Source organism: Oryctolagus cuniculus, chromosome 7 (genome assembly GCF_051225735.1).
Source record: "Oryctolagus cuniculus isolate XC-2025 breed Fujian yellow rabbit chromosome 7, ASM5122573v1, whole genome shotgun sequence".
Taxonomy (NCBI): Eukaryota; Metazoa; Chordata; class Mammalia; order Lagomorpha; family Leporidae; genus Oryctolagus; species Oryctolagus cuniculus.
Window position 1 is genome coordinate 145,353,260 of NC_142873.1, and position 22,645 is coordinate 145,375,904.

Below are 22,645 nucleotides of genomic sequence, written 5' to 3' on the forward strand. Positions count from 1 at the left end.
AGACTCTTCTACGATTTCTCTGCTGTTCCCTTCCCAGCACTTAGAACTTACCTGGCACAGAGTAGGTGTTCAAATATTTGTTGAACTGAATGCACACACAAACCTCATGGAAATCACTGGAGAGTGCTTCCGTCCTCACTCCACCCACCCGCTCCTAGCTAGAGGAGCCTGGACAAATCTCTGGGCCCATTTCCTGACTCTGGAACAGTGACAGACCTACTTTCAAGTCTCGCTGTGGGGGTTAAATATGCTAATTCCACCAGGCCCCCAGCTCTCAGCCCCTCCTCCTCCCAGCATCAACACCCAGGCCGGGAGTTGGGCCACACACACCTTCTCCAGATGCACGGTCACCACCTTGCCGTCCTCAATGAGCCACGAGCTCTCCTCCACCTTCACCTCGTTGTAAAGTTCCCCATCAATGATGGCCGGCTGCCCCTTGAGCCCCACGCGGAGATGGCGCCGCTGGATGTCCACCACCACGTCCTTCCCCTTCAGCCGGAAGTTCACACGGAAAGGCACAGCCAGCTGTGTGGAGCAGAGGAGGAGGGACCACTAGGGGCTGCCAGACACCAGGCCGGCTCCCTGGCTGCCGCCCCGGCCCCGCACTCACGTCCAGCTCCGACAGGGTCTGGGTCCAGCGGTAACTGGGCAGGTCTGCCCCGTTGCCGAGGTTGGGCTTCAGTTTTCCTTTGTCCTTCTCGTCTTCCTCCTCCTCGTCCTCCTCAGCCTCCTGCTCGCAGTCAGGGGTGCTTTGCTACTTTCTTGGCACAGACTGACCCCACCCCACCCTGGGCTGCAAAGCAGAACCTGCTCCCTGCCCACTCAACAGAGAGGCAGATCCCCATGCCCTGGATCCCTGGGAACCAGAGGTAAAACCTGACCTGATATTTGCCAAGAGCCCAGGCTATCTCACCCCACAGAACAAAGCTCGTGGCTGCGTCACGGAGCCAGCCCGCCTCAGGCTGCAGTGCCCAAGCTTAAGACCAGAGGAGTTTGCCTTTGCTGGCCCAGTCCTTTGGCCACTGTCTCAGAGGAATCCTCAAAGACGGGGAGGGAGCACCAGAGAAAGCGGCAGGCTAGAGCGGCCCCTGGCCCCTGGCTAATCCCAGTGCACCTCACCTGCTTCCCCGGAGAGCCAAGGCTGCCATTCTTGAGCTGGGCCTCATGATTCTCTGCATCTTTTTTCTGTGGTAAAAGACACAGCAGTGGGCAACAAGGCCCCCAATGCCAGTGGGGATCTGGGAGGGAGAGCGGGGGCTCCCCTGACCTGGTCAATCTCCAGCTGCAGCCGCTCTGCCTCCTCATCCGTCAGTTCCTTGATCTGGGGCCCAGGGGTCTCTGACTTGGCCTCCTTGGCCAGCCTGGCTGCCCGCTCCGCCTTCTCCCGCCGCTCGGTCTCCTGCCGCGCTCTCTTCTCCCGCCGGGCCTTCTGTGCCAGCTGGTTGTGGTGGTTGAAGGTCTGTGTGATGAGCTGGGGCACAAGAGAAGACAATGAGGCACCACAGCAGGCCGCGGCCCAGGCCTGGGTGCCGCCGCATCTGCTGCTGTGGGGCGCCCGGCAAAGCACTGCACTCGCAACTCAGGTCCCCATCTGCACAATGGGGTGATGCACCCACCTCAGAGTCATAATGAGAATACCTACAACGAACCTAGCTCAATACATAGTGGCTACTTTAAAAAAAGTAAAGTTCAGTGGCCAGAGTTGTGGTATAGTGGGTTAAGCTGCTGCTTGCAGCAATAGCATCCCATATTGGCCCCAGTTCAAGACCTGGCTGCTCCACTTGCAACCTAGCTCCCTGCTAACATGCCTGGAAAAGCAGAAGAAGATGGCCCAAGTGCTCAGGCCCCTACACCCACATGGGAGATCCAGAAGAAACTCCTGGCTCCTGGCTTTGGCCTGGCATAGTCCTGGCCGTTGCAGCCATTTGAGGAGTAAACCAGTAGATGGAAGACCTCTTCGTCTTTGTCTCTCTCTCTAACTCTGCCTTTCAAATAAAATAATAGAGGTCAGCACGGTGGTGTAGTGGGTAAAACTGCTCCGGGTACTGGCTGGAGTCCCAGCTGCTCCATTTCCAATCCAGCTCCCTGCTAATGGCCTGGGAAAACAGCAGAAGATGGCCTAAGTCCTTGGGCCCCTGCACCCATGTGGGAGACCTAGAAGAAGCTCCTGGCTCCTGATGGGTGCAGCTATAGCCATTGCAGCCATCTGGGGAGCGGACCAGCAGATGGAAGACCTCTCTCTACCTTTTCCTCTCAAATAAATAAATAAATATTTAAAATTTTTTAAAAATTCAAAAAACTAAGAGGGTCTTCAGTCTTTTAAGGACCTGTTCCTTAGGGCCGGCATGTAACAGTGGGTTAGGCTGCCACCTACATGAACACCGGGTTCGAGGCCTGGCTGCTCCACCTCAAGTGCTTGGGCCCTTGCCACCCACAGGAGAGACCTGGATGGAGTTCTGGGCTCCTGGCTTTGGCATGGCCCAGCCCCAGCCATTGTGGCTATCTGGGGAGTGAACCTGCAGATGGAGGATCTCTGTGCCATTCTCTCTGTAACGCTGCCTTTCAAATAATTAAAAAAAAAAAAAAAAAAAAAAAAAAAGCCCGCTCTTCTGATGCTCTCTTGCCTGGGTGCGTCTTTGCCTGCAAGACCCCACCTCAGCACACGCAGAAGGCCACATCGCTTTCATGAGGGCAGAGGCTGGCCTGTCAATTTCAAATCCTTTCTCTCCCACTATGCCCTCTACCCCGTACCCTGCCAGCTGGCCCCCTCCACTCAAGGGCTCCCCACACACAATCCGACCCGGCGACCTTGGGTAAGTGAGCTGGGACTCTACTGAAGCCTCAGTTTCCTCATTTGCCACAAGAACTCTGACAGCACCCACCAAGAGCCTGGCACAGGCACGGCAGGTAAGCTGCCACTGGGATGCCTGCAGTCCATACCACAGTGCCTGGGTTTGAATCATGCCTCTAACTCTCCATTTCAGCTTCCTGTTAACGCATACCCTGGGAGGCAGCAGGTGATGACTCCAGTATTTGGGTCCCCGCTACCCATGCGGGAGACCTGGATGGAACCCTTGGCTCCTGGCTTTTGTCTGGGCAAGCCTGGATGCTATAGGATCTGGGGAATAAACCAGCAGATGGGAGATCTCTCTCTCTGCCTTTCAAATAAACAAATTTTAAAAAGAGCCTGGTATGGTTTATATCACATCATAGTCACATAGACAGTGTAGGCTTCCCAATACGCTAGGACTGGCTGCAGCTGGGCCTGTCAGCTGCGGGAACAGAAGTGCTATGGCCATGGTGACACCAGTATCTCTGGAGTGTGATTCTTCAGCCCTGTATCAGCATCACCTGAACCACTCAGAAATGCACTCTCTCAGGCCCTACTTCAGTAACACCAGAAATTCTAGAATGTGGTCCAGCAATTTTTATTTGTAACAAGCCCTCCTGGCCAATTCCCTCATGCACACCTGACAGTCACTCTCACATCTAACTTCTTGGTTTATTCTTACTTGGGTGCCACTATTATTTCTAAAAAGCAACCCTGGCATATGGTATCTGCCTAGAACGTCCCTGCCCCCCCCCCCCCCCCCGCCAGGGCACCTGAGAAACTCCAGACTAGTTCTCAGGTGCCCCAGGAGAACTCGGGTTCTTCAACAGGCCCAGAACACACCCTTAGGAAATGCAGGTCTATGCCACCCCACACACAGCATGCACGTGCACGCACACACACACACACACCTGGAGGCCTCCCTGGGTGCCCACCAAGTGACCAATGATCAAGAAACCAATCTTCAAGCAGCTCTGAGCCAGAGCTGGAAGGAAGGAGTCCACCCAGAACTCAGGTTCTGCCAAACATCCCACGGTTTCCCACTCCGGCTTCTCCCAAGCCCTGGCCCCACAGCTCTGCAAGGTTAAAGGGCATTAAGAGCACCCCCTTGAAACACGCGAGCCGACAAACAGGAGCATGTGTGTGACAGGGAAACCAGCCACCTGACAGCCCTTCCGCTGTGCAGAAAAACAAAGGTCAGAAGACAAGCAAGCCAGCAGAGGCTATTCCACCACAGGGCCTTGGCCCTAATCCCGAATCAGGGAGACCTTGAACTCAAATCAGTTACCAACCACAGCCAAGGAGAGGAGGGGGCAGGGCCCTTCCCTCTCAGTGAATCACGTCCCATCCCGTTTGTCCTGTTCCTTCCTGGTTCCTAACGGTTAAGTTAGGGCACAGCAGAGTCAAGGCCAATCACAGCAGCCTCTGACCCCTCCTCCCAATCTCCTCCTGCTGGCTTTGCTCAGGCCCAGCTCCAGCAACAGACACGCACTCAGGTAGGACAGCCAACCCAGAGGCTGCCTCCGTCAAGCGTCAGCCTCTGGATACATCTCAGAACTGCACACTCTAGCAGGGTGGGGAAGGGGTGAGGCAGGCTGGGCCTGCCCCACAGACCACCTAGTGTGCACAGCTTCTCCCTGACCAGGCGTGGTGACAGGGGAGCAGAGTGGTCTGCCAGCCTGCCCAGGGCAGACCTGAGAGTTCTTTAAGCTGAACCCAGAGGCAGGAGATCCCAAATGTGTCCCTCCCGGTGGTGGTAATGATGCAAGTATCCCCCTCCATATATGAGGGAGGGAGACTATTCACTCCAAAGATTAAACAACAGTGGTGCGTTTGGGGCTCACCCACTTCCAGGGCCCCTGGGAATAAGAACTGAAAGATAGGGGCCAGTGCTGTGGCATAGCGGGTAAAGCTGCCGCCTGCGGTGGGAGCCAGTTTGAGTCCCAGCTGCTCCACTTCCAATCCAGCTCTCTGCTGTGGCCTGGGAAAGCAGCAGCAGATGACCCAAGCCCTTGGTCCCCTGCACCCATCTGGGAGATCTAGAAAAAGCTCCTGGTTCCTGGCTCCGGCCTGGCCCAGCCCTAGCTGTTGAAGCCACCTGGGGAGTGAAGCAGTGGATGGAAGATACTCTGTCTCTCTGCCTGTGCTTCTCCCTCTGTAATTCTCAAATAAATAAATAAATCTTTAAAAAGAAAAAAAGAACTAAAGGTATCAGCTTCGGAGATGCCTAGAGGAAAGGCAAGGAGAAGAGCAGACAAGCCCTCACCAAAGCAAGGATGACCCAAAATGTCCCCAACACCACAACCACCAGCACATCCCTGGGGACCACTGCTGTGATCCCAGTGCCACCGCGGGGGTTCCCAACTCTCGCCCACAAGCCAGTGCCCTCAGCGACTTTCTCTTCCTCCTGTGGTTCTTGTCTTGGGAGTGGCACTACTGTTCCTCTGGGTGCCAAGAGGAGAGGCAGAGTCATCTGTGAACCACACAGAACGCACCATGTCCTCATCACTGCAGGCTAAGCCCGTGCTCCACCCGGAGCCTGCGCCTCCAGCAAGAGTATCAGCAGCAGGTCTGCACCACAGCGCCTGTGACACTGCACCCGTATCAGAATGCCGGGTGGAGTCCTTGTGCTCTGCTTCTGAGCCAGCGTCCTGCTAATGCACCCAGGAAGGCAGCAGGTGAGGGTCCAAGCCACTCACACGGGAGACCCAGATGGAGTTCTTAGCTTCCGGTTTTAAGTTGGACCATACCTGGCTGTTGCAGCCACTTGAAGAGTGAACCAGGTCTGGCGCTGTGGTGCAGTGGGTTAACACCCTGGCCTGAGGCGCCAGCATCCCATATGGGCGCCGGTTCTAGTCCCGGCTGCTCCTCTTCCGATCCAGCTCTCTGCTATGGCCTGGGATAGCAGAAGATGGCCCAAGTCCTTGGGCTCCTGCACCCACGTGGGAGACCCGGAAGAAGCTCCTGGCTTTGGATCAGCGCAGCTCTGGCCATTGCAGCCATCTCAGGAAGTGAACTAGGAGATGGAAGACCTCTCTCTCTGTCTCTACCTCTCTCTGTAACTCTGTCTTTCAAATAAATAAAATAAATCTTTATAAAAAAAGAGTGAACCAGAAGATGAAGATCTCTCTCTTGGTCTCTCTCTTCCCTATCATTCTGCTTTTCAAATAAAGAATAACTGCAATGACATGGAACATAAATCTGCACTGGGCAGGCGTCTGGCCCAGTGGTTAAGACGCTTGGGAAATCTGCATAACATATTGGAGTGCTGGGTTTGAATCCCAGCTCTGCTCCTTACATCAACCTTCTACTAACATGCACCCTGGAAAGCAGCAGGCGATGGCTCAAGTATGAGTCCCTGCTACCTATGTGGGAAACCTAGACCAAATTCCAGGCCTAGTCATGGCTGTTGCAGGCATTTGGGGAGTGAACTAGTGGACAGAAGTTGTCTGTCTCTTTCTGCCTCTTAAATAAATAAAATACTTTAAAAAAAAATCCTATGTATGCAGGGAGAGCTGTGACACTGACAGCCCACATCACAGAGCTGGTCCAGTCCTGGCTGCCTGGCGTGCAATCCAGTCCCTGCTCATGAAGCTGGGAAATGGCAGTCAGATGGCCCCGATGTCCCTGCCACCCACACGGGAGACCTGGATGGGAGCTCCAGGCTGCTGGCTTTGGCCTGGCTCAGCCCTGGCCATCACATTTTGGACAATGAACCAGCAGGTAGAAGATGTCTCTCTGCCTCTTCCTCTCTGTCACTCTGCCTTTCCAATAAGTAAAATAAATCTTTAAAAAAAATATATATATATACACACACACACACACACTCACACACACTCTGCACTCATGACAACAGTGGGAAACACACTCCCCTGCTGCAGCCTCCCTCCCAGCCTTAGAAGACGCTGGGGAACCAAGTACTCAACCTGAACGCAGTAAGCAATGGGCTCTCACCTTGTATCCTCTCTAGGTAACCAAATGGTTAATTAGATTTTCAGCTCACAAAGGAAGAACAAAATATGAGCATTTTGCCAGCCTCTAAGAACATACTAGTAGATTGAGGTATGACCAGTGCCTGCTGACCCAACGAGAAATGGCCGCACGCCACAGGCCTCCTGGTGGAATAGAGCAGTGCGCCTACGAAGCAGCCCTGGGGAGAAAGGAAACCCAGTGGCTGAGACAGAGCCTCTGGCCCTAACCACCACCACACAGGAAACCCAAGGGAAGAACACACCACTACAGGACACCATGGGGACCTGGGATTACAGTAACAACAGGTATTTGGTCTCTGCCCCAGGTCCAAAGAATCTAAATCCTTTGGAATCACCCAAGTATAGGAGGGTCTTCCACCGAGGCAGCTCTTGGTAAGTAGCTTAAAAATAAATAAATAGATAAATAGATAGATAGATAGATAAAAGACCAAGACAGGAGAATGGGGCTGGAACTTTCAGCCTGACCCACCCATCTCCCAGAAGGGGAGAAGCCAGGAGAGGCAGCTCAGCCCCACTACCAAGGGTTTCTTCAGTCTGCCCACACTAGGAGCCTGCCATCGGAGTCCCTGCCAAGGGGGCTGGCGAGCGCACTCATCCAGGCACCGGGAGGGAAGCCTCAGCTGCTCGCCCACCTGACCCAGACCTGCCCTCTGGAGCCCTTCCATTTGGCTGGGACTGAGCTGTATCCTTTAAAATAAACAGTAACAGTAAGCGAAGCACTTTCCTGAGACCTGTCGTTCTAGTAAAGTGAAGGTGCAGGCCTGGCATTGTGGTTAGCAGGTCGGGCTGCCACGTGCAACACCGGCATCCCATATGGGAACTCTCGTTTCAGTCCCGGCTGCTCCACTTCCGATCCAGCTCCCTGCTAATGCGCCTGGGAACGCAGCAGAAGATGGCCCAGGTGCTTGGGCCCCTGCACCCATGTGGGAAACCCAGATGGAGTTCATGGGTCCTGGCTTCAGCCTGGCTCAGGCGTGTGCACTGTGGCCATTTGAGGGGTGAACCAGTGCATGGAAGATCTGTCTCTCTACCTTTGCCTTTCAGGTAAATAAATCAATCTTCTAAAAAAAATAAAAGTACAATCGGTACTCTGGGGCTCCTGAGAGGCAGGTCTCAGGGGGCAGGTGTGGGGTCTGAGCTCTCAGCCTGTGGGGTCTGCACTAACACTGGGCAGTTAGTGCCAGAACTGAACCACACGGCATCTAGTGTCTGGACAATCGGAGAATTGGTTGTTGGGTGGAAGAAAAAGCACACATATCTGGTGTCATACATTATGAGTAAAACTAGTTCATGGTATACAACAAGCAAAATCTAGACTGGGAAATTTGCTAGGACAAATGAGCAGGTTTCTTCAATAAATGAGTTACAAGGGAACAAAGGTTCAATGTATAAATTCCTATCAACCAGTATAAAGCCTAGAACTTTGGATTGTCTACCAAAAAACATCTGTAATCAAATTACACAATTAAGGGAGCAAGCACTTAGCAGAGTGGCGGGCACCAGGCTTCCGCAACGAAGATCTGGTCTGGGTTCCTGGTTCCAGCTCCTGACTTCAGCTTCCTGGGAGGCAGCAGTGATGCCTCAACTAACTGGACTCCTGCTACTCAGGTGGGAGACATGGATGGAGTCCTGGACCCTGGGTTCAACCTTGAACACCTAGCATTTGGGGAGTAAACCAGTGGATGGAAGGCCTCTGTTTATCGTTTTCTGTGTGTCCATTTTTTTTTCCCAATGGGCAAAGGATTTGAACAGACATGTTTCCAAAGATGATGAACAATGGTCAAAAGTATATGAAAAGATGCTCACCATCACTAATCATCAGAGAAGTACAAATCAAAACCACAAGGAGCGGGCTGACACACATCATGGTGCAGCGGGTTAAGCCCCTGCCTGTAACACCAGCATCCCATATCAGAGCAATGGTTTGAGTCCCAGCTGCTCCACTTCTGATCCAGCTCTCTGTCGATGTTCCTGGGAGAACAGCAGAAGATGGCCCAAGTGCTTGGGACCCTGCCACTCATGTGGGAGACCTGGATGGAGTTCCTGACTCCTGGCTTCAGCCTGGCCCAGGCCTGGTTGTCACAGTCATTTGGGAAGTGAACCAGTGAGTAGAAGACCTCTCTTCATATCTGTTACTCTGCCTTTCAAATAAATTAATACATCATTAAAAAATTACATAATTCCACTTGTGAGGTATCTGAAGTAGTCAACCACTCAGAAACGAAGTACAATGGGGTTTCCAGGAGGAGTCGTTCAGTGGGTGGTTTCTTTTTTTTTTTCCATAAGGATTTATTTATTTGAAAGTAAGTCAGAGTTACAGAGAGGCAGAGACAGAAAATGAGAGATCATCCGTCTACTGGTTCACTCCCCAGATAGCCCCAACCGCCAGGGTTGGGTCAGGCCAAAGGCAGGAGTCTTATCTGGGTCTCCCATGTGAGCAGGGGCCCAAATACTTGGAGCCATCTTCCACTGCTTTTCCCAGGCCACCAGCAGGAAGCTGGATTGAAAGTGGAGCAGCCGGCACATGAATCACTGCCCACGTAAGATGCCAGTGGCCCAGGTGCTGGCTTTACCTGCCACACCACAGCTGCTGCCCCAGGTAGAGTTTCAATTCTGTAAGAGGAATAATCCTGCGGGGCCAGCGCTGTGGTGCAGCGGGTTAACGCCCTGGCCTGAAGTGCCAGCATCCCATAGGTGCCAGTTCTAGTCCCAGTTGTTCCACTTCCAACCCAGCTCTCTGCTATGGCCTGGGAAAGCAGTAGAAGATGGCCCAAGTCCTTGGGCCCCTGCACCCACGTGGGAGACCGGGAAGAAGCTCCTGGCTTCTGGCCTCGGATCGGCGCAGTTCTGGCCATTATGTACAATTGGGGAGTGAACCATCGGATGGAAGACCTCTCTTTCTCTGCCTCTCCTCTCTCTGTGTAACTCTGACTTTCAAATAAATAAATAAATAAATCTAAAAAAAAAAAGAAAAGGAATAATCCTGCAGGTCTGTTTCTCAATGATGTGTGTTTCACACTGATGAACTGTACACTTCAATATGATTTAGATGGTAAATTTTATGTGGTTTATACCACAATTTTATAGAGAAAATAGTAAGAAAGCATCAAAGGAAATCAGAACTCTGAGCAAATATTTGGTAATGTTTCAAAAATTGTTACTTCTTTTTGGAGGAGTTGATACGTCGTTCCTCAAATGCTTGGAATAACCTGGTTGGGCCAGGCCAAAGCCAGGAGTCAGGAACCAACCTGGGTCTCTCATGGGGACCCAGCTACCTGAGCTATCACCTGCTGCCTCCAAGAGTGAAGGTGGCATCAGGAGCAGGTGCTCCATCAGGGGAGGCAGGTGTATCAACCTCTAGGCCAAACACCCGCTCCCACAAAATGCTTTCAAAGAGCTACAACTCACTGTTACCAGAAATGTCCAATATACTCATGCAGCCTTACACGAAGAAAGGGTTTTTTTTCCCCCTCAAGATTTATTTATTTGTTTGAAAGGCAGAGTTAGAGAGAGAGAGAGAGGTCTTCCATCTGCTGGTTCACTCACCATATGGCCACAACGACCAGGGCTGTGTCAGGCTGAAGCCAGGAGCCAGGAGCTTCTTTTGGGTTGCCTGCGTGGGTGCAGGGGCCCAAGGACTTGGGCCATCTTCTACTGCTTTCCCAGGCCATAGCAGAGAGCTGGATCAGAAAAGGAGCAGCCAGGACTCAAACTGGCGTCCATATGGGATGCCGGCACTGCAGGCGGCAGCTTTACCTGCTATGCCACAGCGCCAGCCCCCTCTTCAGTTTCTTTAACTTAGGTTTTCTAGACCAAAGTGAATTTGAGCATCTTTTTTATGAATTTCCACTTCCTGGAAATCCTCATTTTTTCATTTATTCTTGTCAATTTTTAAGAGTTCCCACAAATTAAATCAACTTTTCCCTATTGCTTTTTAACCGACTTTGTATCATATGCTTCTTTTACTAAATGAGGGTACTTCAAATAAATTTTCTAAAACTTCTTTTCTCTTTAAAATATTAATGGGGGCTGGCATTGTGGTGCTGTAGGTTAGGCTGCCACCTGGTACACCAACACCCCACGAGGGCCAGTTCGTTCAAGTCCCAGTTTCTCTACTTCTGATCCAACTCTCTGCCAATGCGCCTGGGAAGACAGCAAAAGATGCCCTAAGTACCTAGGCCCCTGTTACCCTTGCGGGAAACCCAGATGGAGCTCTGGGCTCCTGGCTTCAGTCTGAACCAGCCCCAGCCATTACAGCCACTTGGGAAAAATGAAATCAGCAGATGACGATCTCCATCTGTAACTGCCTTTCAAATAAATAAATAAACCTTAAAAAAAAAAAAAAACACCAATAAAGTCTTTATGTATTTACTTATATGAGAGGCAGAGACATACAGAGGGTTTCCATCCACTTTTGGTTCACTCCCCAAACTCCCGTGACAGCCAAGGAACTCAGGCCATGTCTCTCATGTGGGTGCTAGGAACCTGAGGCTAGGTGACTTGAGGCATCACCACTGTTCCTCAGCTTCCGCATCAGGAGGCGGCTGGAGTTAGGAATCGTCCCAGGCAGTGCACTGTGGGACGCGGGCGTCTTCACTGACAGGCCATGCGCCCACCACAGTCTCAATCTTGGGCCATCTTTTCTTTATAGCTTCTCATCTTTAACACTGAAAAGCCTCCCTGACCAAGGACTGTGCAGTTTCCTACATTTCTTTGTAGGAATTTTCTTGATCTGGAATTCATCTTTATACATAAAACATATGGTACAATTTTTGTTTTTTTACAAACAAACATAGTTCAGTAGCATGACTTCAACCATCCTTCGTCTACTGAAAGGAACTGATTAGCAGGCTAACTCCTCATGCTGGATTTTACTCCTGGATTCTCTCTTCTCCTCGTTATGTCAACACCATGGTGACTGGATCATTATGGCTTCACTCAGTCTACATTTCTCATCCACTGTTCCTAGTCACAAAAGCCACAACTAGTGTTTGGGTATTCGTGTAGGTCAGTGGCATGAAGACACATCAACCTTTATTTCTACCACTGGATATGAAAACTGATCCACATTTCCCTGGGGAAATATTCACGTGTCTGATTATGATACGCTGCTCCCACTCCTGGACTGGGGGACTGCATACAACGTACAGTACAGGCACTGGACCGCTTCCCTGAAATCCAGAAGCACACATGGCCCCAACGGGTCCAAAACAAGGTTGTGAATTTGAATTCTAATTTGTATCTAATATGCCAACCACTTCATCTGTATTACCTTTGTAAAAAATGCTAACAACCCCTATGAGTTAAGAAGAATTCTCCTCAGGGTGGCGCTGTGGCATAGCGGATAAAGTAGCCACCTGCAGTACCAGCATCCCGATACGGATGCTGGTTCAAGTCCTGGCTGCTCCATTTCCAATCCAGCTCCCTGCTATGGCCTGGGAAAGCAGTAGAAGATGGCCAAAGTCCTTGAGCCCCTGCACCCACGTGGGAGACCTAGAAGCTCCTGGCTTCGAATCAGTGTAGCTCCATCCATTGCAGCATTTGGGGAGTGAACCAGCAAATGGAAGACCTCTCTCTCTCTTTGCCTGTGTCTCTCTGTAACTCTGAGTTTCACATAAATAAAATATTTCAAAAAAAAAAAAAAAAAAAAGAATTATCCTCCTTTACAGATAAGAAAAATTAGGTTACAACTCAGTGACTCATCCAAGGACGCACTGCTGGAGTTGGGAGTGGGGGAAACCAGATTCAAACCCACATCTGCCTGACTCCAGAGCCCTTGCCCTTAACCATGCACTTGGAAGGATGTATCTGGTGGCTCTGCACATTCCTACTCAACACAATGGTTACTGTGTTACAAAGACCAACCAGGAAGGCTGCACAAATTTCTGCCCATCTGAGAATCTGACCAACACCCTGGGCAAGAGCTGAGAACACAACAGGCTCTCAGAGAGACGGCAGACACTCAATATATGATAGCCATCATCACTCCCATGACATTTCCTTTTTTTAAAAAGATTTTATTTATTTATTTGAAAGACAGAGTTACAGAGAGCAGATGGAGAGAGATGGAGAGAGATGGAGAAAGAGAGAGATGTCTTTCATCCACTGGTTCACTCCCCAGTTGGTCGAAATGGCTGGGGCTGCATTGATCCAAAGCCAGGAGCCTGGAGCTTCTTTTGGGTCTCCCATGTGGGTGCAGGGGCCCAAGGACTTGGGCCATCTTCTACTGCTTTCCCAGGCCATAGCAGAGAGCTGGATCAGAAGTAGGGCAGCCAGTACCCATATGGGATGCCGGCACGGCAGGTGGCAGCTTTACCCACTATGCCACAGCGCCAACCCCATGACATTTCTGAAACATCAATTCTTATCTCTCCACTTTCTTCCCACTACCTCTTATTATCCTTTATGAACTCAAGCCATCGCCTCCTCAGGAAGCCTTCCCTGGGCTGGAGTTGTGGCACAGCAGTTTAAGTCGCCACCTGCAATGCTGTCATCCCATGCAAACACTGGTTTGAGGAGCTGGCACTGTGGTGGTAAAGCAGTCACCTGCAGGGCTGGCATCCTATATGGGTGCCAGTTCGAGTCCTGGCTGCTCCACTTTCAGTCCAGCTCCCTAATGATGTGCCTAGGAAAGCAGAAGATGGCCCAAGTCCTTGGGCCCCTGCACCCACATGGGAGACCTGGAGGAAGCTCCTGGCTTCGGATTGGCACAGCTCCAGCCATTGCAGCCATTTGGGGAGTGAACCAGTGGATGGCTCTGCCTCTGTAACTCTGCCTTTCAAATAAATAAGTAAATCTAAAAACAAAAAAAAATAAAAAAACAATTTGAGTTCTGGCTAATGCTTTAGAAATGGCTGAAGTACTTGGACTCCTGCCACAAGGGACACCCAGATGGAGTTCTGGGCTTAGCCCAGACACGGCTGCCGTAGCCATACAGGGAGTGAACCAGCAGGTGGAAGATCTCACCCCCTCTATGTAACTGCCTTTCAAATAAATAATTAAAAAAAAAAACCTTTCCTGGGGTCCCAACCTAGGTTAACCCTTGTTTATATTCCCAGAACTTCCATTCTATAATCCACTTTTTTTTTTTTTTTTAACAGCTACAAGAAACATGGAAACAAAGACCATGGCTGCACTCACTCCAGTAACCCCTAGGGGTACAGCGCAGGCCCTGACACGGCAATTGTTCAGTGTTTCATGAACATTTGTTGCACAAACGAATGCTAATGCTGTGAGGCAGCCCAGCCCAGAGGTGCTCGTGCTAACACAGAAACAATATTTGAGCTAGGAGTCTACGTTCTGCCCCATGAATACTGAAAGGACAGGGAACTGGTGGGAATCTGGGCAGGTCACACAGCCACACCAAGACCCTGGGATTCCTCCTCCCAGGCTGATGGGTGACACAGGAGCCTCAGAGCTTCAGGACCTTACCAAGCACGCTGCTTGCTGGAACCAAAGCCTCAGGAGGCAGTCTGCACAAAGCCTCCTTCCTATTACAACGTACTGAAGTTTAAGTGAAAACAAACATTAAGAGTAAAATCAGGGGTCAAGTGCTGTAGCATTGCAGGTAAAGCCACAGCCGGTAGCACCAATGCCCATATGAGTACCAGTTTGAGTCCTGGCTGCTCCACTTCTGATTCAGCTCCCTGCTAATGTGCCTAGGAAAGACTGGGCACCTGCACCCACTTGGAAGACCTGGATAAAGCATCTGGCTCCTGGCTTTGGAATGGCCCAGCTCTGGCCATTGCGGCCATTTTGGGGAGTGAACCAGCAGATGAAAGATCTCTCTCTTCCTCTTTAACTCTGCCTTTCAAATAAATAAATCTTGATTTCTAAAGAAAAAAATTAAAATCATAGTTCAGTGAGGGACCAGCCTCATGATTATCAACCTTCATAAACATAATTACAACCTAAGGAGTCAGAAAGTTCAAGGTCTCAGAACCACTGCTACAAAATGCAGTTTCCAGGGGCTGGCACTGTGGCATAGGAGGTTAAGCCTCTGCCCATGGCGCTGGTATCCCATATGGGCACCAGTTTGTGTCCCAGCTGCTCCTATTCCAATCCAGCTCTCTGTTATGGCCTGGGAAAGCAGTGGAAGATGGTCCAAGTCCTTGGGATCCTGCACCTACATGGGAGACCTGGGCAAAGCTCCTGGCTCCTGGCTTCAAATGGGCCCAGTTCTGTTCATTGCAACCATTTGGGAAGTGAACCAGCAGATGGAAGACTACTCTGTCTCTCCTCTGTCTATAACTCTACCTCTCATATAAATAAAAATATTTAAAAAAAAAATGCAGTCTCCAAATCCTTGAACTCTGGGTTATAACATCTGGGAAGACATGGATTGTCAGGGTCCGAGATGTCCTCAATTTCTTTTCTTTTTTACTCTAAAGATTTACTCATTAATTTGAAATGCAGAGTGACAGACAGGAAAAGCCAAGAACTCCATCCTGATCTCCCATGTGGGTGGTAGCAACCCAAGCACTTGGGCCATCATCTGCTGCCTCCCAGGCACATTAGCAGGAAGTTAGATTAGAAGCATACAGTCACCAGGACTCCATTGGACACTGATATGGAATGCAGGTGTCCCTACTGACAGCTTAACCTGCTATACCACAACGTGGAGCCCAAGAGTTTTCCTAAATTTGTCTTCTTTTTTTTTTTTTCCTTTGACAGGCAGAGTTAGTGAGAAAGAGAGACAGAGAGAAAGGTCTTCCTTCTGTTGGTTCACCCCCCAAATGGCCACCATGGCTGGCGCTGCACCGATCTGAAGCCAGGAGCCAGGTGCTTCCTCCTGGTCTCCCATGCGGGTGCAGGGCCCAAGCACCTAAGCCATACTCCACTGCCTTCCTGGGCCACAGCAGAGAGCTGGATTGGAAGAGGAGCAACCAGGACTAGAACCCGGGGTGCCAGTGCCGTAGGCAGAGGATTAGCCTAGTGAGCCACGGGTGCTGGCCCTAAATTTGTCTTCTATGCCTCCATTCTTAACTTTTGCCCACTCTCACCTCCCAGCTAGGTAATTTAGTTAAAACCTGCTTAGTGGACAAGGAACCAAGCAGCAGGTGCCAGGGGAGGAACAGACAGGCCTGGTTCTCCCACCACTCAGCTCAAGACTTCAGACAAGGTGTACAACATCCCTGAGTCAATGTGCTCATCTGAAAAACAGGGACATCTAACACTGCCCCTCTCATGGACCCGCTGCAGAATCTGGGACCATCAAGTGGACGAAGCAGCAGCAAGGAGTGGGGCTTTCAGAAAGGACGCTGCTGCCTCCCCAGCCCTCGCCACTGGCACTGCACGTCTGCTGCAGGTCATTCCGCCCGAGAAGGCCTGCTGAGCCTTCCTCCTGAAGAGACAGGCCCGCCAGGGACCGAGTGCCCGACACTCACCTTCTCCGCCATCCCCTCTTCTCCACCAATGAAAAAGTCTGTTTTACGTCGAAGGAAGCTGAAGAAGGTGTTCACAAGCTGAAAGACAGGGGGCATAGTCTGAGGTTACGGAGACATCGTGCAGGGAGCAAGGGCACAGGAGACAATTTCCTTAGTGCAGGAGGGGACCTGGGCCTCTACACGGAGGAGAGACCCTTCCTTGAGGGCCCCCTTTGTCACTTCCGCCAGAAAGCCCATCCCAGTCTCATCCAGACCACCTGAAAGACAGGCTTCTCATTTCTCATGTGCGTGCAGGCACGTCTCACATTCCCTGTGTGCCAAAACAGCCCGAGAATGTGGAACACGCTCCTGCAGTTGGCGTGAACTGTCTGGTGCCCGGGTCCAGCTTTCCTCTCCAAGAGGTGAAAAGCCCATTAACCCCACCAGCTGGGGTTGGCACTGTGGCGCAGTGATGCCCAGAGTCCCATGTGGGCGTCAGTTCATGTTCCAGCTGCTCCACTTCTATCCAGCTCCCCGCTACTGGCTGGGAAAGCAGCGCAAGATGGCCCAAGTGCTGAGGCCCTGCCACGCCTGTGGGAGACCCAGAAGTTCCCACTCCTGGCTTCAGCCACCAGGGCCATCTGGGGAGTAAACCAGAGGTCAGAAGATCTCTCTTTCTCTTCCTCTCTCTAACTCGGACTTTCAAATAAATAACTAAGTCTTTAAAAATAAATAAAAAGCCACTGCCTAAGTAAGCAGGGCACAGCCAAAAAGGGAACAAATGAAGCTACTTCAGTGCAGGCTGAGAGGGACTGACACTGGGAGGGCCCGAATGTAACCAAGCAGGAAAAAGCATGGGGTCAAGCATCAGCGTTGACATGCGAGGATAATGGAAAAACAGATAATGTCGGTATAAGAAAAACTGAAATCCGGCCGGCGCCGTGGCTCACTTGGCTAATCCTCCACGTGAGGCGCCAGAGCCTGGGTTCTAGTCCCGGTTGCCCCTCTTCCAGGCCAGTTCTCTGCTGTGGCCCGGGAGGGCAGTGGAGGATGGCCCAAGTGCTTGGGTCCCTGCACCCCATGGGAGACCAGGAGGATGCACCCGGCTCCTGGCTTCAGATCGGTCCAGCACCGGCCGTAGCGGCCATTAGGAGAGTGAACCAACGGAAGGAAGACCTTTCTCTCTGTCTCTGTCTCTAACTGTCTCTTTCTAACTCTGTCAAAAAAAATTTAAAAAAGAAAAAAAACTGAAATCGATACATAATTTCTTCATTATACACATTTCTCATAAACCTTTTGAAGATTCTTTGTGTATTAGCCTTGGAACCTTGGGGAAGTTTCCCAATTCTATAGCTGCAGGATTTATTTCTAGGGACATTGTGAAGATTAAACAAGATCATGGAGGTGAGGCCCTTAGCAGTGTCTGGCACACAGCAGAGACCCACCCTCATGAGCAGGAATGTGAACCACATTGTCCACATCCACAGCTTGGGCACCAGGTACCGTTCGGAGTAGAAACAGTCCCTGATGCAATTTTGCAACTTATGATGGTGCAAAAGCGATAAGCATGTGGGAGAAACAGTACTTCAAGCTTCTGATTTCTTCCCAGGCAAGTGATAAGAGGCTGAATGATGGGTGCCAGTGCTGACATAGTGGGTGAAGCCACCACCTGCAGTGTCAGCATCCCATGTGGGCGCCGGTTCTAGTCCCAGCTGCCCCTCTTCTGATCCAGCTCTCTGCTAAGGCCTGGGAATGCGGTAAAAGATGGCCCAAGTGCTTGGGCCCCTGCACCTAGGTGGGAGACCCAGAAGAAGCTCCTGGCTTTGGATCAGCCCAGCTCTGGTCATTGCAGACATTTGGGGAGTGAACCAGCAGATGGAAGACCTCTCTCTGTCTCTCACTCTCTCTGTAACTCCCTCTCTTAAGTAAATAAAACTCTTTAACAAGAAAAAAAAAAAAAAAAAAAGCTGAATGATGCTTTCATGATGCTGGCCAGCAGCAGCAAGCTGTAGCCCATGGTGAGCCTGGCCACCACCAAGGGCAAGAAGCAATACTGCAGGTGCACTGTGTTGCTAAGCTACAACCTTCAGCTGGCTAGGCACAGTAAATACATTTTCAACTTACAATGTTTACCCAGATGCAATGCCATCCTAAGTCAAGAAGCAGTTAGGCCGGCGCCGTGGCTCAACAGGCTAATCCTCCGCCTTGCGGCGTCAGCACAACGGGTTCTAGTCCCGGTCGGGGCGCCGGATTCTGTCCCGGTTGCCCCTCTTCCAGGCCAGCTCTCTGCTGTGGCACGGGAGGGCAGTGGAGGATGGCCCAAGTGCTTGGGCCCTGCACCCCATGGGAGACCAGGATAAGTACCTGGCTCCTGCCATCGGATCAGCGCGGTGTGCCGGCCGCAGCGTGCTGGCCACGACAGCCAAAGGAAGACCTTTCTCTCTGTCTCTCTCACTGTCCACTCTGCCTGTCAAAAAAAAAAAAAAAAAGAAGAAGAAGAAAGAAGCAGCTGTATGTGCTCGGTAAAGCTCCTCCTGAGTCAAACAACGTAGCAGTAACCTAAGCTCAGCACAGACACAGTCCTTTTATTTGCCCAAATCTGACACTGGAACTCATTTCAATGGTTTCAATTCCTGCTACCAGATCCTTTTCCGATTTACTCAAAAATTGAACCCCCTCCAAAATCCCGTTTTGTGTCAACGGTTTAGGGGAGTGCAGATTAGGAGCCTTTTCACATTTGCAAATCAGAAACACCCTCCTCTCCTCAGAGGGCTTATTAGTCCTGGGTTACCAAAAGCACTGCAGGTTAAAGAATGGGAATGAAAATCTGTCTGAAGGCCGGTGCTGTAGCGTAGTGGGTAAAGCCACTGCCCGCAACACCAGCATCCCGTATGGGTGCCGGTTCAAGCCCCGGCTGCTCCACTTCCAATCCAGCTCTCTGTTATGGCCTGGGAAAGCAGTAGAGGATGGCCCAAGTGCTTGGGCCCTTTGCACCCACATGGCAGACCCAGAAGCTCCTGACTTTGAATCGGCTCAGCTCCAGCTGCTGTGGCCATCTGGGGAGTGAACCAGCGGACAGAAGACCTCCCTCTCTCTCTCTGCTTCTTCTCTCTGTATCACTATTTCAAATAAATAAATCTTACAAAAAAAAAAAGAAAGAAAGAAAAAGAAAATCTGTCTCAATGGGATACAGACTCAGCCACGCTCTGCGGGAAGCACCTTGGCCTAAGCAGTCTGGTCCTGTCCAGGCCAGGAGCCTGCTGGATGACCTCGCACAAGTAGCTGCCCCTCCTGGCCCTCAGCTGCTGTATGGAATGGGAGTTTCGGAAAAATCTTACTGCTTTTCTACCAACAGCTTTCTGTTCTTGTCCCCCGAAAAAAAAAAACCCTCAGATTCTATGCTAAGTTGTCCTTATCATCCAGGCATTGTGTCTGGTCACTCAGTAAGAATCAGGCTTCTGCAACGCTTTGTAGGCATCATCAGGACAAGGCCAGGGCTCTGCTCACCTCTGTACCCCCAGGACCCAGCCCCGTGAGTCTGAAACACATTAATCAAACACTTGTTGAACCAACAAGTCTGAGGACGCATTGTCTTCGAGACACTGCTCTTACACGATTCAGGCAGCTCCGTCTCAGAGACAAGGAACCTGGGGCTTGCAGACGGGGACAGGCCCCAAGCAGGAAGGCCGTGGGAACCAACCGTGCACACAGGCCTCCCATCCCCACTCTAGGTCTAAAAAAACCACGTGCTAACACCGCCCAGTCCTCCCACCCCACACTCCCAGGCTCGCTCCAAGTCCTAGAAATTGCCAATCACAGTCTTGGTAGGTGCAAATCTGAGATGGCTCTCCCTAAAGGGTGTTCCTCCGGGAGCGGCCATCATCCACTCCGCCGGAAGCATGTGAGACCGAAGAGGGGGCTCCTACGTCTGGGCGAATTCCGGGGCGGGTGCAGGGACGTGGAATGGCTGCAACGAGAACTCCCGAGGGGAGCTGCACCTGGGACTGACACTAGACCTGCCCGCAGGGAGGCCGGACCGGAAGCTGGAACGCTGCGAGAACGTGCAGGGCGCGGAGGATGGGGGTCGGAATCCCAGACACCCGCGAGGCCCGGGGGCAGATTTCGGCCCTGGAAGGCAGGCAAGGGCGAACGGAGCATGGTTAGGGCCGCCGATGGGTAAGCAGGCGCCACTGGCCAGGCCGGGACCACGCCGCGCGGGCGGTTACCTCCTGCACGCCGCCCTCGTGCTGCTGCGCCATGGCCAGCAACATGCCGTCGAACCGCTCCTCCTCCTGCTCCCCGCCCATCGCGCCGGCCCCGATCCACGCCCCGAGCTCCGCACTCGACTCCCGCGCTCTCCCGGTTCGCTCGGGTCGCTTTGGGCCCAACGGCTCCGGTCGTCCGCCTTCTGCAGCGGAGCCGGAAACACGCACGCGCCTTCTCTCCCTCTCCTCCCGCCTCCCTTCCGGCCCGCGACCATTGATCGCGCGGCAAACAGCCCGCTTCGCCGACCATTGGTCGGTTTGGAGAGCCAATCAACGAGCGCGAACGCGACGTGGTGGGCGGAGCTGAGGGGCCCGGGAGTTTGGCTTGAGTTGCTATGGTCACCAGATGCATTAGAGCTTTCTAGAAAGCAAGTCTGTTGGAATTGGAAGTTTAAAGGGGGCAAGCCTTGCGCGTCCACTTTGTTAATGAGACTCAGCTTGTAGGACAGTGAAACTCCAATTGTCTTTAGTCATCTCTTCGTAGCCTACAGTGCAGCAATGGCATCCCGGAGAGAAGGGACCTGACCCAAGGACAGCCTTCGAGGCTATCACCAGGAGCTACACCCGGCAGGGTCATGGGCATTTAAACTGCAGCCGCCCAGGGCCCCGTGTTTAGAAGAAATCCACGCTTGGCTTGAGATGTTTATGTTTTGTCTTTTGAGATTTTTAATTTTTTTTAATAAGGAGCCACACAGTTTCATTTTACACTGGGCCCAGCAAATGACATGAGCAGTGCTGTTGTTGACTTTAACTCCCGTGAGAGAGGGGGACAGGACTCAGCCGTCTAAAGCGAGCCTGAGTCTCTTCCTATTCCCCTTTTCAGGGATTCTAGTTTAGAAATTAACCTTTGAGGCCATCGCCGTGGTGTAGCGAGTAAAGCCGCCGCCTGCTGGGCTGGTATCCCATATGAACGCGGGTTCAAGTCCCAGCTGCTCCACTTCCAATCCAGCTCTCTGCCGTGGCCTGGGAAAGCAGTGGAAGATGGCCCAAGTCCTTAGGCCCCTGCGTCCACGTGGGAGACCTGGAGGTGGCTCCTGGCTTCAGATTGGCACAGCTCCAACTGTTGCAGCCATTTGGGGAGTGAACTCTCAGATGGAAGACTCTCTCTCTCTCTCTCTCTCTCTCTGCCTCTCCTTCTCTCTCTATGTAACTCTGATTTTCAAATAAATAAATCTTAAAAAAAAAAAAAAAAAACTTATCCTTTTTAGTTCCTGCATCACAAATTTCTTTCCCTGGGATCTGTCTCTTCAGTTTACAACATGCTTAAAATAATTTATTTTTCACAATTCTGTGACCCTATTTTCCCCATCAACCCAATTTTCTTTTCTTTTTTAAGATGTCTTTATTTGAAAGAGTGACAGGGAGTGGGAGAGAGAGATCTTCCATCTGCTGATTCACTTACCATGTTCCCACAACAGCCCATGGGCTTGGCCAGACCACAGCCAGGAGCCTGGAATTCCATCTGCGTCTCCCAAGTGGGTGACGACTCTGGCAGTCCTCTGCTGCCTTCCCAGGCACATTAGCAGAAAGCTGGATTGGAAGTGCAGAACTTGACCCAGGCTTGTTGCTCGCTCTCTCACCCTGCCTCTCAAATAAATAATTGAAGAATGAAAAAACGGCCTTTGTCTGATATCATTGAATTTTACTACATAACTTACCAGTAAATATTGGTCAAATTATTGACTTCTGGAATAGCTGTTGTAGTGCAGTGGGTTAAGCCACTGTTTGGAATGCCCAAATCCCCTATCCAGTGCTGGTTGGTGTCCCAGCTACTCCACCTCCCATTTAGCTTCCTGCTGACAACTTGGGAAGGCAGCAGGTGATGTCTCAAATAGTTGAGTCCCAGGGCCAGCGCTGTGGCGCAATAGGTTAATGCCCTGGCCTGAGGCATCAGCATCCCATATGGGCACCAGTTTGAGACCTAGCTGCTCCACTTCCGATCCCGCTCTCTACTATGGCCTGGGAAAGCAGCAGAAGATGGCCCAAGTCCTTGGGCCCCTTCACCTGCATGGGAGACCCAGAAGAGGCTCCTGGCTTCGGCCAGTTGGGGAGTGAACCAGCAGATGGAAGACCCACCCCCACCCCCCGCCTCTCCTCTCTGTGTAACTCTGACTTTCAAATGGATAAATGCATCTTTAAAAATAAATAGTTGGGTCCCTGCCACCCATGTGGGAGTCCCAGATCAAGTCCTGG

General features: G+C 51.5%; 1 protein-coding gene across 1 annotated transcript in view; it reads right to left on the minus strand.

Moving 5' to 3' along the window:
* The window catches only part of NUDC (nuclear distribution C, dynein complex regulator), a 22,066-nt gene extending 1,464 nt beyond the window's left edge, over window positions 1-20,602 (minus strand). The window contains exons 1-6 of the mRNA XM_002716096.6: window positions 20,414-20,602; window positions 16,209-16,286; window positions 1,268-1,471; window positions 1,120-1,185; window positions 611-730; window positions 331-525 (exon numbers count right to left, since the gene is read on the minus strand). Coding sequence (XP_002716142.1) covers window positions 331-525; window positions 611-730; window positions 1,120-1,185; window positions 1,268-1,471; window positions 16,209-16,286; window positions 20,414-20,494 — 744 coding nt within the window. The 5' untranslated portion in view covers window positions 20,495-20,602. The remainder of the gene's footprint in view (window positions 1-330; window positions 526-610; window positions 731-1,119; window positions 1,186-1,267; window positions 1,472-16,208; window positions 16,287-20,413) is intronic.
* Between the last annotated feature and the right edge of the window lie 2,043 nt (window positions 20,603-22,645).